Source organism: Eleginops maclovinus, chromosome 8 (assembly GCF_036324505.1).
Source record: "Eleginops maclovinus isolate JMC-PN-2008 ecotype Puerto Natales chromosome 8, JC_Emac_rtc_rv5, whole genome shotgun sequence".
Taxonomy (NCBI): domain Eukaryota; kingdom Metazoa; phylum Chordata; class Actinopteri; order Perciformes; family Eleginopidae; genus Eleginops; species Eleginops maclovinus.
This window is the reverse complement of record NC_086356.1, coordinates 21,923,886-21,938,543: the sequence shown is the minus strand read 5'-3', so window position 1 is coordinate 21,938,543 and position 14,658 is coordinate 21,923,886. Positions and strand designations below refer to the sequence as shown.

The window sequence follows — 14,658 nt, the reverse complement described above, 5'->3', positions numbered from 1 at the left end:
GTAGTCTGTTATTGTTTTTAGTCCAGACCACATATTTCTGGCGTTGGAGCCCTTGTAGTTTGACTCCACCTTGTCCCTGTATTGTCTTTTCGCACTGCTCTCCGGAGTGCATACCTGGAATTCCTGTACTCATCCAAATCACCGCCGCTGTGCGCGATGGCCCGTGCTTTAAGGTTAAGCTCGGACCTCGTCGTTTATCCAGGGCTTCTCATTTGGGAATGTCCGTACAGTAATCCGCGGCACAACGTCATCGATGCATTTGCCGATGTAGCAAATGACCGCGTCAGTGTGTGTGTTTATGTCGTCCTCCTCAAACACACACCACCCCGTGATGCCAAAGCAGTGGCGGAGTCAGACTGGTCCGACCAACGCTGCACTGTCCTCGTCACAGGTCGGTCCCTCTTCAGTCTCTGCCGGTAAACGGGGAGCAGAACAAGAGATATGTGGTCTGACTTGCCGAAGGGGGGGCGGGGGAGGGCTTTATATCCATGCCGGAAAGGAGTGTAAACATGGTCCAGTGTATTTCCACCGCGCGTGGGGCAGCTGACGTGCTGATAGTATTTCGGCAGGACTTTCTTCATGTTGGCTCTGTTAAAATCCCCGGCCACAATAAATGCGGCCTCTGGTCGAGAAGTCTCTGTCCTGTCGATAATCCCATACAGCTCCTCCAGCGCTGTGTTGTTGTCAGCGTGCGGCGGAACATACACTGCTGTTAGAACAACCGATGTGAACTCCCTCGGCAGATAAAAAGGCCGGCATCCGATCATGATGTGCTCTAGGCTGGGAGAACAGTCCAAAGAAATGATCTCCACATCTGAGCACCACTTGTTGTTAATCATGAAGCACACACCTCCTCCCTTGCTCTTCCCTGAGTTTATTGTCCGGTCCTGGCGATGAATGGAGAATCCGTGTGGAGCAATGGCGGCGTCCGGTATCGTGGGGTCGAGCCAAGTCTCCGTGAAAACCAAAACATTACAGGTCTTAATGTCCCGTTGAAATGCCACCCTGCTACGGAGTTCGTCCAGCTTATTATCCAGGGGTTGGACATTTGCCAGAAGTAAACTCGGTAGAGGAGGCCTGTTTTCACGTTTCCTCAGCCTGACCAGGACCCCGGCCCGGGAACCTCATGGTCTCTTCCTCCTGCGCTCCACAGGTAGAGCTCCAGCAGGTAAACACAGAAACTCCATTGTTTGCAGGTCGTGGTGGATTATTGCTGTCCACCAGCGACCTGATGTGGAAAAGTTGTTCTCTATCATATTGGATGATAGGGCTCGCTTGGGCAGTTTGCATGTTGCAAAAAAAAGTTAAAAACAACCAACAAAGTAAAACAAAAACACTAAGATGTGGAGTTGTTGAGGAGTTTGAGACACGGCAGCCATCATCGGCGCCATCTTGGAAGCGAGCATGCCTCGAACATAGCCATTTTCTGTTCCAAGATCGCCTCTCACCAGTCTAGGGCAGCCCCCTAAACACTGCACTGCTTCCATGTAATACCCAATCAACTTTGGGTCACTACTTGTTGTGTAGGCATTAAGTCAGATTATTTTTCTTGAATACCCATCGATGCATCCATTTATACAAATCCACCAGGACCGCCAGCTCAGAGTATGCATGGCGAGAAGGTGGAGAGAAGAGTGAGGTGAGGTGACAGACAAGTTAGCGGGAGACAGAGAGAGAAGGCGGTGAATGGAGCACCCATGAGCACCTTCACATGTACATGAGAATGGCCCTGACACCATTTCGGCCCCCATTGAAAATCCTGGCCGGACAGGCTAGAGCTCAGTTCTCTCACTGAACAAAAGACAGTCAGTGAGGGAGTGGAATATAAGAGGGACAGAAACACAAACCTTAAAACTGTTCCATTGTTATGATGTGTTCGGACTGATATGTTCTATAATTGGCTGAAACTGTTAAGATGTGAAACGGTTAACAAAGAGGAAGGGAAACTCAAGCTGCTGCTGCTGCACTTTACTCTTTCTAAAATTAAGCACTTTTAAAGGTGCACACATTTTCAAAAGCTATTTTATTTATTTTCTGTTTTTTATTTTAAATGCAGCCCGAGTGCAACATAAATATCTACAGTATTATACTGTATGTCTGTATGGTTCAAGTGACAATAAATATTGTTGTTTTTGAATTGTACTTTGTTTGTTTGATGAGACAGTGGGTTGTTGATTACTTGCAGACGTTGATACAGCTAGTAGGTCACAGCTAATGTATATCACACTCATTCATAACGCCAGTTAGACATTTTGATGTTCCGGACCTTTGCTTGAGGGAATTTTCTCTAACTGGACCTCTTTGAATTTTAGTTGAATACCCTTACTGCCTAGTTCCTGTGCCAAAGATGCTGTGTCCCAGTGGCTACAAGGACTGTTATTGCATATTTGCACAAGTCGCAAAACCTAACTTTCTATGGCAATAAATGAAGTATTCTGATTATTCTGAACCCTCATAAATAATTTGTTTACATTTCCGATTGTAGGTTGGGACTTTTACTTCAGATGGTCTTTTTTCTTCTTCTTTTCTTGGTAAACATGGTAAAAAATATATATCATATCATCCAATACAACATGGAATTATAGTGTGTAGGAATTATGGGGATCTGTTATCAGAATTGGAAAATATCACTGTCATCTGAAATAATTTGAGTTTATTTTGTCTTATTTACATGGGGAGCGGCCATTTTCCATCGATTCCCCCAATGACAAACTCTCCCCCGTGCTTTAACTCCACAGTGTCCCGGAATGGACAAACCAAACAAACCCCAAAATGGCCTTGGAGCTTTTACATTACCTGAAGGCCACCACAGGTTCTCAGACACCTTTAGAGAGGGAGGGGTGAGCGGAGGGTATTAAATTGGTTTAAGTCTTCACATCTTTCCATTAAAGGTTTTCTCCACAAAGCAGGTGCAAAATAAAAAAGTAAGTAAGACAGTGAGAGATAGCATGTCAATTAATATGAAACGAGGTTAAAATCTTCACAATTTAAATCAAATTATTGTCAGTCAAAAACAACATATGGGTTAACTATTTGTTTAATCTGCTGTTAAGTTTACAGTGAAATTAGTTCCCTCATCAGTTTTTTTCAGTCTAGTTGAAAAGTAAAGATATACATAATGTTTTAAATAGAGAGACTCAATCCTTATACGGATGCCTTTTTCGTAGCAGATCTTAAACTGAACATAACTGTCCTGATATCTCCTTCTTGATCAAAACTAGCTTTAAGATTATTATCAACCAGCAAAAACAGATGAAAACAAAGAAACATAATCAAAAACAGTGTATTTTACCAACCACAGCAGAGCAAGACATTCCAGTTATCAGATTTCATAAAGCAATGACAGTAACCATAAAAAGTCACTATGAAAACAAAAGTTGTGAAAGTTTTTGAAAAGTCATGGTCTTTTACCTGTTAACACACAGCAGTATAGTAGTAGAAAAACTAAATATATTACAGTGATCCAGTTACAAAACAGACTGCAGCTCAGTCATTTCAAGTGAGCCGCAAATTCTAAATCTGCTCATCACTCTTTAACTAACTAATATGATAACTTGATTACATCATTATTAATAGCTTCAGTCATTTTTATTAGAGTTTTTGGATTACCTTTCTTTACAAATTTTCTTAACCCTGTAAAAAAAATCCAAATAGTGCATTTAAAAATAAGACTTTCAACAGTACAGTCTATTGACTGAGATGTAATAAATATAATGCTCTGAAAGTTAATAATTCTTGAATGCCCTTCTGAACTGGAAACTTAAACAACTGAGGTGGAATTGAATTAAACTGTAAAAAATATTTGTACGATCTGTTCGCACACAGTCTCTTAACCTTCCTGTTGTCTTTGGGTCAGATTTGACCCGTGCCCATATGTATTTATATCTGTATAACGTTCCAAGAGAAAATAATTATGAACTCTTTCATTAGGTTTTGTTTTTTTTTCAAAATGATAGCATCTTTGGTCTTCTGGGGTCAATTTTTATCAAACCATTTGAAGTTTTTTCCTTTTTTAGCTCAAACATTAAGTTTGATTTTGCGTAAATGAGGTCTATTGACCATACATTTAAAAAAGAACAGTAAAACTTGTGATAATAATAAGGAAGAAATGTGTTACATAGATTTGGGTGATTATTTATACTATATGCTTTGTAAATAGTCAAACAGGAAGTACAACAGTTGATAGTAAGACAACACAATGGTTAAGTTAGTTATCTGTCCTGTCTCCTCATTCTCCTCCCCGTAGGCTGGATGGTTCAGAGTTTTTTACAGGGCTAGATAAAACCTGTTTTACATCCCTTTGTCCTGTGGGTCTCCCCTTAGCTTGCTTTGACCAGCGCTGCAAACTAATTGCAAAATGTCGAAATTAAGCCATCGGCCTCAGCTTATTTGACACCTTGTCCTGGTTTCCCATCTCCTCAGCAGCTGGAGTCCTTATTGCCAGGGCCTCCCCCACATACCACAGACTTGGTGGGGGTCGAGCCAACAGCGATCTGGCAGCCTTTAGTGACATGACTCATAACTTTCTGTTTGAGCTGTGCAACCTGCTCCCGCAGCATGGCAGCGTTGGAGGCCAGTTTCGAGTTCTGGTTCTTCATAACTCGCACTTTATCCTCAAGCCGCGTTATTCGCTCCAGCTTCCGCTTCCGGCATTTTGACGCAGCAATACGGTTGCGGAGTTTCTTGCGTTCTGATTTGATACGCTCCTGTGTCTCCAGGTTGATCGGGAGGAGGGAGGGCGGGGAAGCAGGTTCAGCAGGCGGATGAGAGACCTCAGGCACGATCTGAGGGGCGTCAAGGCCTTGGGCTTGTGGTTGAGGGGCTCCATCGCCACTGTGGCCTGAGCTGCTATTGTACGCCATCTGCCCACCAGGGTATGTCATCTGGCCCAGGTGGTAGCTGCTGAGGTTGGTGTAGACGGGGAGGTCTCCGCCAGACATTGGGTTCCTCTGGTAGGACGCCTGTAGGGAGACAGTGGAAGATGAGGACGGGGACATGGGGCCACATCCCACCAACTGGTTCTGCTTGTGAAGGTCGGCGAGCGCTTTGACAAAGCCATCAGCAAATCCTTCTTGCTCGTTGGTGGCCTGGTTACGGTAGAGGAAGGGATTGGTAGAATTTGAAACTGGGCTGGCGGTGACCATTGCCTGGTTTGAATGTATGATCAGATGCTCCAGGTCGGGGGACGCCATCTTCAGCAGGTTTATGTCGCCTGCTGTCATCAGGGACCTGTTGCTGGCAAGTCCTAGATTATTGTGGTTTCCACTCCTTCCCCCTGTTGCTTCATTGCTGGGAAAGTGATGAATGCCCATCATTGACGTGGCCTTCTTACTGATCAGCGTCTTGTTTCCAGAGTAACGCTCGTGTTCTGCAATGTTGCTGAAGCCAGGGACAATAGGGGAGTCGTCGTGGTAAAAAGGAGTCTCCATGTTGGCCTTCATTGAAGAAGACAATCTTCATAATCAGATTAACCTATATCAGAGGGGATTGAAACTTTCTGCTGACTTTGGCGGCTGCAGTACAAACAGAAGAAGAAGAGGGGCGAGGGCCTGCAGGTAAAACAAACAGGTTTGTGAGAGGAAGAAAACTGAAAGACTACTGCAGAGTTATCTGGAGGGCAATCTCTTGTGTTGGTTTCCTTAAAATTAAAACATTTGCAATCAAAACGTATTTTAACATAAATAACGTAAATTAACACCAATCAAATTCTCAGTTTAACACATGACACGTGCGTTCCCAATTGCTGCGAGGTATTAGGTTTTATAATTACTTTATGTACAGAACTCAGAGCATAGGGAGAGAGCTGCATACATGTTAGATGTGGGACCAGGTTCATTCCAATGAAAGTTGCATCACATCTCTGCACATTTAATTGTATGTCAATGAGAAAATACATCTGAAATTAACTATCTGTCGATTTTACTTCTTAAGGACCTAATGATTTAAATAAGGGCTATGAAAATGTTCCTTCCTGTTATTTGAGTTAGCTCACAGAAAATCGAGTCCACAAATGCATGGTATTAACCGCCGTAATTAATGTAGCTAAGAAACATATTAATTTCATAATTGTGTACAGCAGCAGTACACATGGCTCACAAGAAATCAGCTCTGCTGGAGCAAGGGGGGGGCTTCAGAAAGATGTGACTCTAGAGGTGTAAAACTGATTTGATATAACTAGAGGATAGAGTGTCAGACAAGTGTGTCTTAATACTATCCATGCCATATCCACCGTTTCAATGCACATAAGAGCTTGACAGTATTGTTGATGACAGACTTAGAAAAATGTATCAACTGAAGAGCAGAAGACATGACAGAGCTCAGGTCCACCGACATCTTCATTTCACACTCGCTTGCTGAGCACAACAGGAAACTCCTGAGTATTTACCGAACAGTGGAGACAAATGGCACATCCTACAGCAGTCAACTAGAGCGCGAGGCTGTAGCTCATCTGATGGATCAACTGCCTGACAACCTAAACCGTTCACTATGCTATTACAATGCGAAACAGCAGCTGGAGGGTAAAGGCAGCAAAAAAACAAAAAAACAAACTTTTAGGACGAAGGTTAATACTCACATAGAGAAGAAGAGAGCTGCCGAACGATCCGAGAGCAGCCGCTCTCTGTCTCACTCTCCACACTCTCTCTCCCCTAGCTCTCTCTCTCCTCACTCTCTCTCCCCTCACTCTCTCCACACTCTCTCTCTTCACACTCTCTTTCCCCTTACTTTCTCTCTTCCACTCTCTTTCCACTCTCTCTCCTCACTTTGTCTTTCGACAGTCACTTTCTTTCCCCCTCTTTACATCTTACTCAATAAGAAATTCTATAAAGCTTTATTGGCATGACCATATAAAAATACAGAATAAAACATTACCAGCCATGAAACATAAAATCAAGAAAAGAAGTTGAACATAACCGATGGATATTGTCATCCACAATCAACAAAAATGTGTATGTCTATTATGATGTTATCTTCTTGATGATAACACCATAATAGTCACTGAGTGTGTACTTTGTCAGGGTAGTTCTGTGTACTGTCAGTCACTGAGTGTGTACTTTGTCAGGGTAGTTCGGTGTACTGTCAGTCACTGAGTCTGTACTTTGTCAGGGTACTTCTGTGTACTGTCAGTCACTGAGTCTGTACTTTGTCTGGGTAGTTCGGTGTACTGTCAGTCACTGAGTCTGTACTTTGTCAGGGTAGTTTTATGTACTGTCAGTCACTGAGTGTATTTTGTCAGGGTAGTTCTGTGTACTGTCAGTCAATGAGTCTGTACTTTGTCAGGGTAGTTCTGTGTACTGTCAGTCACTGAGTGTGTACTTTGTCAGGGTAGTTCTGTGTACTGTCAGTCACTGAGTGTGTGCTTTGTCAGGGTAGTTTTATGTACTGTCAGTCACTGAGTCTGTATTTTGTCAGGGTAGTTCGGTGTACTGTCAGTCAATGAGTCTGTACTTTGTCAGGGTAGTTCTGTGTACTGTCAGTCACTGAGTGTGTGCTTTGTCAGGGTAGTTCTATGTACTGTCAGTCACTGAGTCTGTACTTTGTCAGGGTAGTTTTATGTACTGTCAGTCACTGAGTCTGTACTTTGTCAGGGTAGTTTTATGTGCTGTCAGTCACTGAGTCTGTATTTTGTCAGGGTAGTTCTATGTACTGTCAGTCACTGAGTCTGTACTTTGTCAGGGTAGTTTTATGTACTGTCAGTCACTGAGTCTGTATTTTGTCAGGGTAGTTCTGTGTACTGTCAGTCACTGAGTGTGTACTTTGTCAGGGTAGTTATGTGTACTGTCAGTCACTGAGTGTGTACTTTGTCAGGGTAGTTCTGTGTACTGTCAGTCACTGAGTCTGTACTTTGTCAGGGTAGTTATGTGTACTGTCAGTCACTGAGTCTGTACTTTGTCAGGGTAGTTATGTGTACTGTCAGTCACTGAGTGTGTGCTTTGTCAGGGTAGTTCTGTGTACTGTCAGTCACTGTGCTCAGGTAGTCTGCCACACAGTGCTGTCTCTTTTAGGGCTGCAACTAACGATTATTTTAGTAGTCGACTAGTCAGTAGATTATTTTTTCGATTAGTCAACGATTAACCCTCGCATTCCACCGTTGACATTGGCCTCATGTCGTAGACCAGCATGTTTAGAACGCTCTCAGTGAGGAGTCTGGCCATTTGAGGGGTGCAGACACCTCTCCGCAGGACGAAGTCATCCACACGCCTTTGCTTTGAACTTCTAAAATGGCAAAATGAAATAGAAAACTATTAGGCATAGTTACCACAAATTGTAGACTTAAATTAATCAATTTTATTGATTTTATCTGACAAATGAATGATTTATAATTAGTTATGTATACACTTATTTATCTACAGTATTTATCTATCTTCCTATCTATTTAGCATACGTGCAGTCATGCAGAGCTAGGTAAAGTTAGGTAGGCGAGGTGACCGTGTGAATTTACAATGTTAACATGAGGGACACCTAGACTGTAATTCAATGTTCTTATGCAATTGGGTTAACACATTATCTTTCACGAGAGGTCCTACAAGTAACTAATGTCACTCTGGACTAGAGGACGCGTTTTCCGAAAGGTAAACAAACACCGGTTAACTTACCCATCCGGAACTTCGGGCGCTAGAAGTCCTGGGTGTTTGCGTTTAAGATGCTTTTAGAAATAATCAATATATTGAAACGGAACATTAAAAGATAATTCACTGTTTCTGGACGGATCATATATGTCCAATTCCGGTAGTATTACCGGATGTTGTTTTTAGCCTCAGATAGCATATAGCTAATATTGTATTGTATATATGTAGGGTGACCAGACGTCCTCTTTTGCCCGGACATGTCCTCTTTTTATGTCCTGTCCGGAGCGTCCGGGGGGGATTTATAAATTCATGAAAACGTCCGGTTTTCACAGTTTTTCATGGGACCATTAAGCGTGTACTTAAATTGAATGGCGCTTTGCACAGAAGTCTACTGTACTTAGACTTCCCCCCCAACAATCGCAAGTGTCCTCTTTTTCGCCACCTCAAATCTGGTCACCCTAATATATGAGTAGAGGGAGAAGGACTCGTAGAGTTACATACTGAACACACCGCCTCTACCTCTCACTCATTGATGCTGCAATCTTACTATTGCGTGTTTAATAACTGATAAACCTCAGAAGGATTGCATAATAGAATATCGTAGGTGACAGCTTCAGGACATCACTAACAAGATGGCGACGGTGACATCATAAGAGGACACGCCCCCGACGACGTCAGCCTATAGAAGACTCCATGTGACAAGCGGCCAACAGGATCCAGTCCCCGCTACCAACCAATGAGAGCACGAGACCGGAGCACGTCTTATTTCGAAGTTGTTTATTTGATGGCCGGAAAGGCATGGTTCTATAAAACATGTTTGTATTGTGAGATCGATCTCTCTTATGTTTCGGACCGGCAGACAGTAACTACTGATGAGCTCCACTCAGTCAGTGGCCTGTGGACGCGTGTACCGGGTTATTGAGCCACAGCTGTGAAACTTTTGTAAAACCTACTGTTGCATCCTTCTATTAAATACTCCTTTTAAAACTTATAAGAGGAGCTTCACTTCGTTTCTTTTGAATCGACTCCTGGGCTTTGAATAAAAGACCATTTCCTACAATGCTCATGCATCGCCGTTGTACTGCCGTGGTAGGCCAGCTCTGCGTTGCAGACAGCACAGTTGACTTGTTTATTAGCTTTATTTTCCTTAAAAAATGCCCAGACTTTAGATAATCGGTCTCAATTTTACTGCAGTCTGCTCACGCTGATCCGGAGCTTCTGCCATGATTCATCTCTGTTAAACTTCGTCAGTGGTTGGTTTTAGGACGCAGATGGTGCAAAGACGAAGCGGCTACTTCTTATTTAATTTTATTGGTGGTTGGCATCCAACTCGGTGCATTACCGCCACCACCTGTTACGGGTGTGGAGCATCAATGGGGATTAGACACTTTATAACCAAAACAATGGGAAAAGTAATGGTCCTTTTGCTTCCCCTTCAGAACTGGAAGCAGTAAAATGCTTATCCGCAGCATAAAAAATTACGGTGGTGGCTTGCCAACTCTATTGCTATTTCATTTGCGTGTGTTCTAATGAGTCATGAGTTAAATGCCTAGGTTGCTTAAATAATACGACGCGTCGACAACTAAATTTCGCTTCGACAAAATGTCATTGTGGACGTTGTCGACTAGTTGTTGCAGCTTTAGTCTCTTTAGATACAGACAGCTCTGCATTTTGATTTCTAATTGTTTTTGTTGTTTCTTAGGCTAGTTCTGATTGATATGATGTCAGACTGGTCCTGAACCAGAACAGGATCAGAAATACCCCTTTCCTACTGAAATTAGTTCAGTTTTAGTTTGGTGATGGTGTTAGTTTGGTTGCAATTGGTTCGCAATATTGAACCGACTGCGAACCAGTTGGTTTCAGAGCCCTGTAGGAGCCGCATTATGACATCACTGTTTACGTGGCTGCAGTTCTTAGTGTAACAGAGTTGTATAAAGCCGAGAAAAAAATAGAAAAAAAAAGAGACCACTCAAACATTTTCTTAAATCTTTATCTGTACATGTATGGCAGCCCTTCCAGTGTCTGTTGAATTGTAACACAGCGAAAAATGGTCAGTAGTTTATAGAATACAATAAATAATAATAAAATAAAATAAATGAACTTAAAGACATACCTGTAAATAATAAAACAAGAGAAAAAGATAATGCTGAAGTGGTCTCTTAATTTTTTCTGCAGCTGTAGGTTTGTTTAAAATATTGGTTAAATTGGACAATCCCGCCATCTGGTGTCAGAAACGTGTACCTGCATTAGACATGTACTGTAATTGCAATGGATTGTGGGGGATCCTCATAACATGAAGATCTCTTAAAAGGTTGCGGTCCCTTTTATTATGTCGGTGGACAAAATGTGTATTTTTATTTGTATAAGATTATAAACATTCAGTTGTGTTTGTTTAGTTTAATGTTAATCGTTTGAAGCATGTTTTTTGTGTGATTGGCTATTTGTTTTATATGATTTATCAATGTGATCATCAATAGCTAATCTGAGCTAATAAACAAATACGAGCTTGTTGCTACTTTTCGAACAGAACGCTGTTAACGTCCTTTTTATGTTTGTCCACTGAAATGCAGGTGTGTGAATGTTGTACATCAGTTTGTTTATGTTGAATGTTTTATATTAATTAGGAAAAATACTATATGATACCACTATACGATAATTGATTTTTTTGTTGTTAACTGAACCTTTATTTTGGGAGAAATGCAATAATTTTGTAAAATATATAACTTGAGGATCTCTTAAAAGGAACGCAGTTAACGTCCTTTTTGTGTTTGTCCACTGAAATGCAGAAACACAGAATAAAACTCAAGTAATCACCAGCTCTGAGTGATCTGTTTCTGAGGGGACACTACACCAGGGTTACATTAGGAACATCCAAGGGCGTCAGCAGTTTTTTGAATGTGGGGGGGACACATTTTTGCGGGGGGTCTGGGGGTCCTCCCCCATAACATTTTGAAAGAAGTAGATTCAATTTCCCGCATTCTGGTGCATTTTACATTCAAAATGATCTCCCTCTTTCATTGTTTTTCCTTGGAGCCGGCATGGTCTGCAATTACTGACTACTATTATGTTTTGGTGTAATACACAGAGGACTGACACTGACAACTTTTTTGGCACTTTATTTTCTTTTAATGAGAGCAAAATATGAGGATTTAAAAAATCAAAGAGTGAATTAGAAAAGAATGAGGTAAATTTGAGGCAACATATAGCCCTATTTTAATGTCATGCAACAAAAAATCTCTTGAAAAAAAAGTTATGAGGAAACATAAAATGCGTACCTAGGCTACTCAGAGCCTATTACAATCAAACTTAGCCCTCTTCAGTGCCCTGCAGAATATAAAACTATAACTCAATACAACCTTACAACCTGTTAAAGACTTGCTTTTACTTTCTCTATCCTTTCCCCAAAATTGTTGATTTCCCTTTTTTTTGTCCTTTCATTAAATGTTCTATATCTTCTCCTATAATCATATTTCTCCCCTATTATCTGTATCATGCCTACAGCAGGATCTTTACAGTTAGAACAAAAGTAAGAGATCATACAAAGGCTCCAAAAGTGTGACCTCTTTTGTCATTTGCAGACACAAATGACTGGCAAATCTCCCCTAAGTCAAGTTTGTCAAGATGCTGCTTGTGGATGTGGCAAACAGCCACATTGTTCAAGCGCTTTTGAGACATTGAAGAGCGCAGCCACGTCTTAAGCCTTCTCAAGGCACTAAAACTTCTCTCAGCTTCTGCTGAGGAGCATGGCACAACAAGAAGAAGCCTGACCAACACTTCTACTTGAGTGAACAAACCTCGAACCTCTGGCAGCATAGCTCTCAGAGTATCCACCACTTCACTGACTGTGCTGCAGGGATACTGAAGTTTGAACATTGCCAGCTGTACCTCCAAAGAATGCTGGTGTAGTTCTGGGTAAGAACTGACCACATCCACATCCTCCACCTTTCCAGTTATTAACACCCTTTCCAGTATGTTGAGTGTTTGGAAGCTGCTCTGATCAAAGCGCTTTGTCAACTGGACCTCAACTACATCCAACATTTTAAATAATTCTATTCTGTAGAACTCCTCAGGGGAAGTAGGTCTAAATGCAGGTGCATTTCCTGTGAAGCGCTTTGGGGGTCTCCGGATATGAGGAGTCTGGATAGCCTCAATGTCCAACTCCTGGATCATATCACAGGCTTGGGTATATATACGATGAAATGTTTCATCAGATCTCTTTACTTGAATTGTGTTTTTCACACAATCAACCGCAGCCAGCATCCCTGAGACACTCACTGTCTTGCTCTGAAGGGAGCGGTTGAGACATTCAAGTTCTTTTAGAACTTCAAGGGCCATAATCAGGCTGAGCAAAATGTGCCCCTTCTGAAACCTCTCCAGAAGCCCCCTTGCAGTTATGCAAGTGTCAGAGGAACCAGATGCCATTTCCTCAAGACTGACCAAAATCTTTTCATATTGATCTACAACTGCCTGGATAGCTACCACCCTCATGAGCCATCGTGTGGGGCAGAGGGGCCTCAGAGTTCTGAAACTCCCTTCTTCCGACTGGGCAACCTCCTTAAATATTGTCTTATATTTCCCAGACAGATGGTACAGGTTGCCAAGTTTGTGGACTAAATCCAGCGCATCAGACACAATAGTGCTTGTGCTACAGGCTGTCTGAGTCACCAGATTAATGCAATGAGGACCACAATGAACGTAGAGAGCAAGAGGCGGTGTTTCCTTTATGACTGCCTGAACACCTTTAGTTCCACCTGCCATATTGGCTGCCCCATCATAGCTCTGCCCGCGAAGGCAGGATAAGGGCAGGTTCAATCGAAGGAGGACATCAGTTGCCATCCGAGCCAACTCTTTCCCTGTTGTTAAGGAGACTTGATAGAGGCCTACAAAGTCCTCATTAGGTAGCAAATCACTATCTACATAGCGTAGGCATATGGCCTCTTGTTCATTCCCAGACAAATATTGTACTCCATCAATTATGATGGAGTACATGAGTGTGGACACCTCATGTATTTCCTTTGATATTTTTCGCACAACGGAGTAGCCCATAATATTTAGCATCTCATTCTGCACTTCTGGACTTGTGTAATGGTTACAGGGCTTACTGAGCCAACGCTTTAGAACATCATCCTCTGCTCTAAGCTTTAGTAGCTGAACAAAGTATATATATATATATATATATATATATAGCTGATCTAGGGGGGGGACGTGTCCAATACTATTGTGGCGACGCGCATGGGAACATCGCTGTTAACAACAACAACATCAACAACGGTGGACTCGGCAGAGCTGGGCCCATGTTGCTCTAATTCTTACAAAGCCAGAATGAATAGAATAGCAGTATTATAGTGACATGTGAATTGCTACTTTAATTCAACAACATTGTTATTGTTTTGAAAAAAGTAGAAGAGAAGAAGTGACAGTCACAGCTTTCATCCCTTTGACAGCACTGCAACAAGAAAACGCATCCACAAGGCTTTTGTCCATTTCTGAGTGTGTTACTATCATTGGAATAGACTAAATTTAATAAACTTGAACCTTAATAAAAGATAATAGGCTTTTTGTTAGCCCTACATCAAAGCTGCTACATGTCAGGGTATCATATAAATCACACTGGACTTTAGGCTAAGCAGGTCTAATTTATTCACTTTGGTTTATTTATACACGCCATATAAAGTATAATTTAAATGTAACAGAGCCGAAATCTCTGTATGACTTTAGGAAACTTCTGTGCAGCACGTCAACCTAGCTAGTTAGCGTCACTGATGTCACATATTTATCTGTATTATTTTAACGAAAATCTTAGTTTTAAAGCCCCCTGGGTTTAACTTCTGAGACGTTAATTATATTAAAGTAAGTTGTGTTGAGATTTTAAATATAATCTGCTTACTTCTAAAAGTATAATCCATATTCTAATGTGTTTGCTCATAAGGACAGTCTATGCATCTGTAACAACAACGAAAGTAGGTTTCAAGTCCAGCAGTGGCTCAGTCAGTAGGGGCTTGGACTGGGAATCGTAGGGTCGCCGGTTCAAGTCCCCGAACAGACTTGAAATATGGAAAGTGGACTGCTACTTGGAGAGGTCCCAGTTCAC

The 14,658-nt window shown here is 41.9% G+C and overlaps 1 protein-coding gene across 1 annotated transcript; it reads right to left on the bottom strand.

The window, feature by feature from the left end:
- Nucleotides 1–3,019: 3,019 nt before the first annotated feature.
- On the bottom strand, nucleotides 3,020–6,677 carry june (JunE proto-oncogene, AP-1 transcription factor subunit). The gene is made up of 2 exons (XM_063889921.1): nucleotides 6,575–6,677; nucleotides 3,020–5,549 (listed from the first exon to the last, which is right to left on the bottom strand). The coding sequence occupies exon 2, from the start codon at nucleotides 5,439–5,441 to the stop codon at nucleotides 4,419–4,421; it is 1,023 nt and encodes a 340-aa protein (XP_063745991.1). The 5' UTR covers nucleotides 5,442–5,549; nucleotides 6,575–6,677; the 3' UTR covers nucleotides 3,020–4,418.
- Between the last annotated feature and the right edge of the window lie 7,981 nt (nucleotides 6,678–14,658).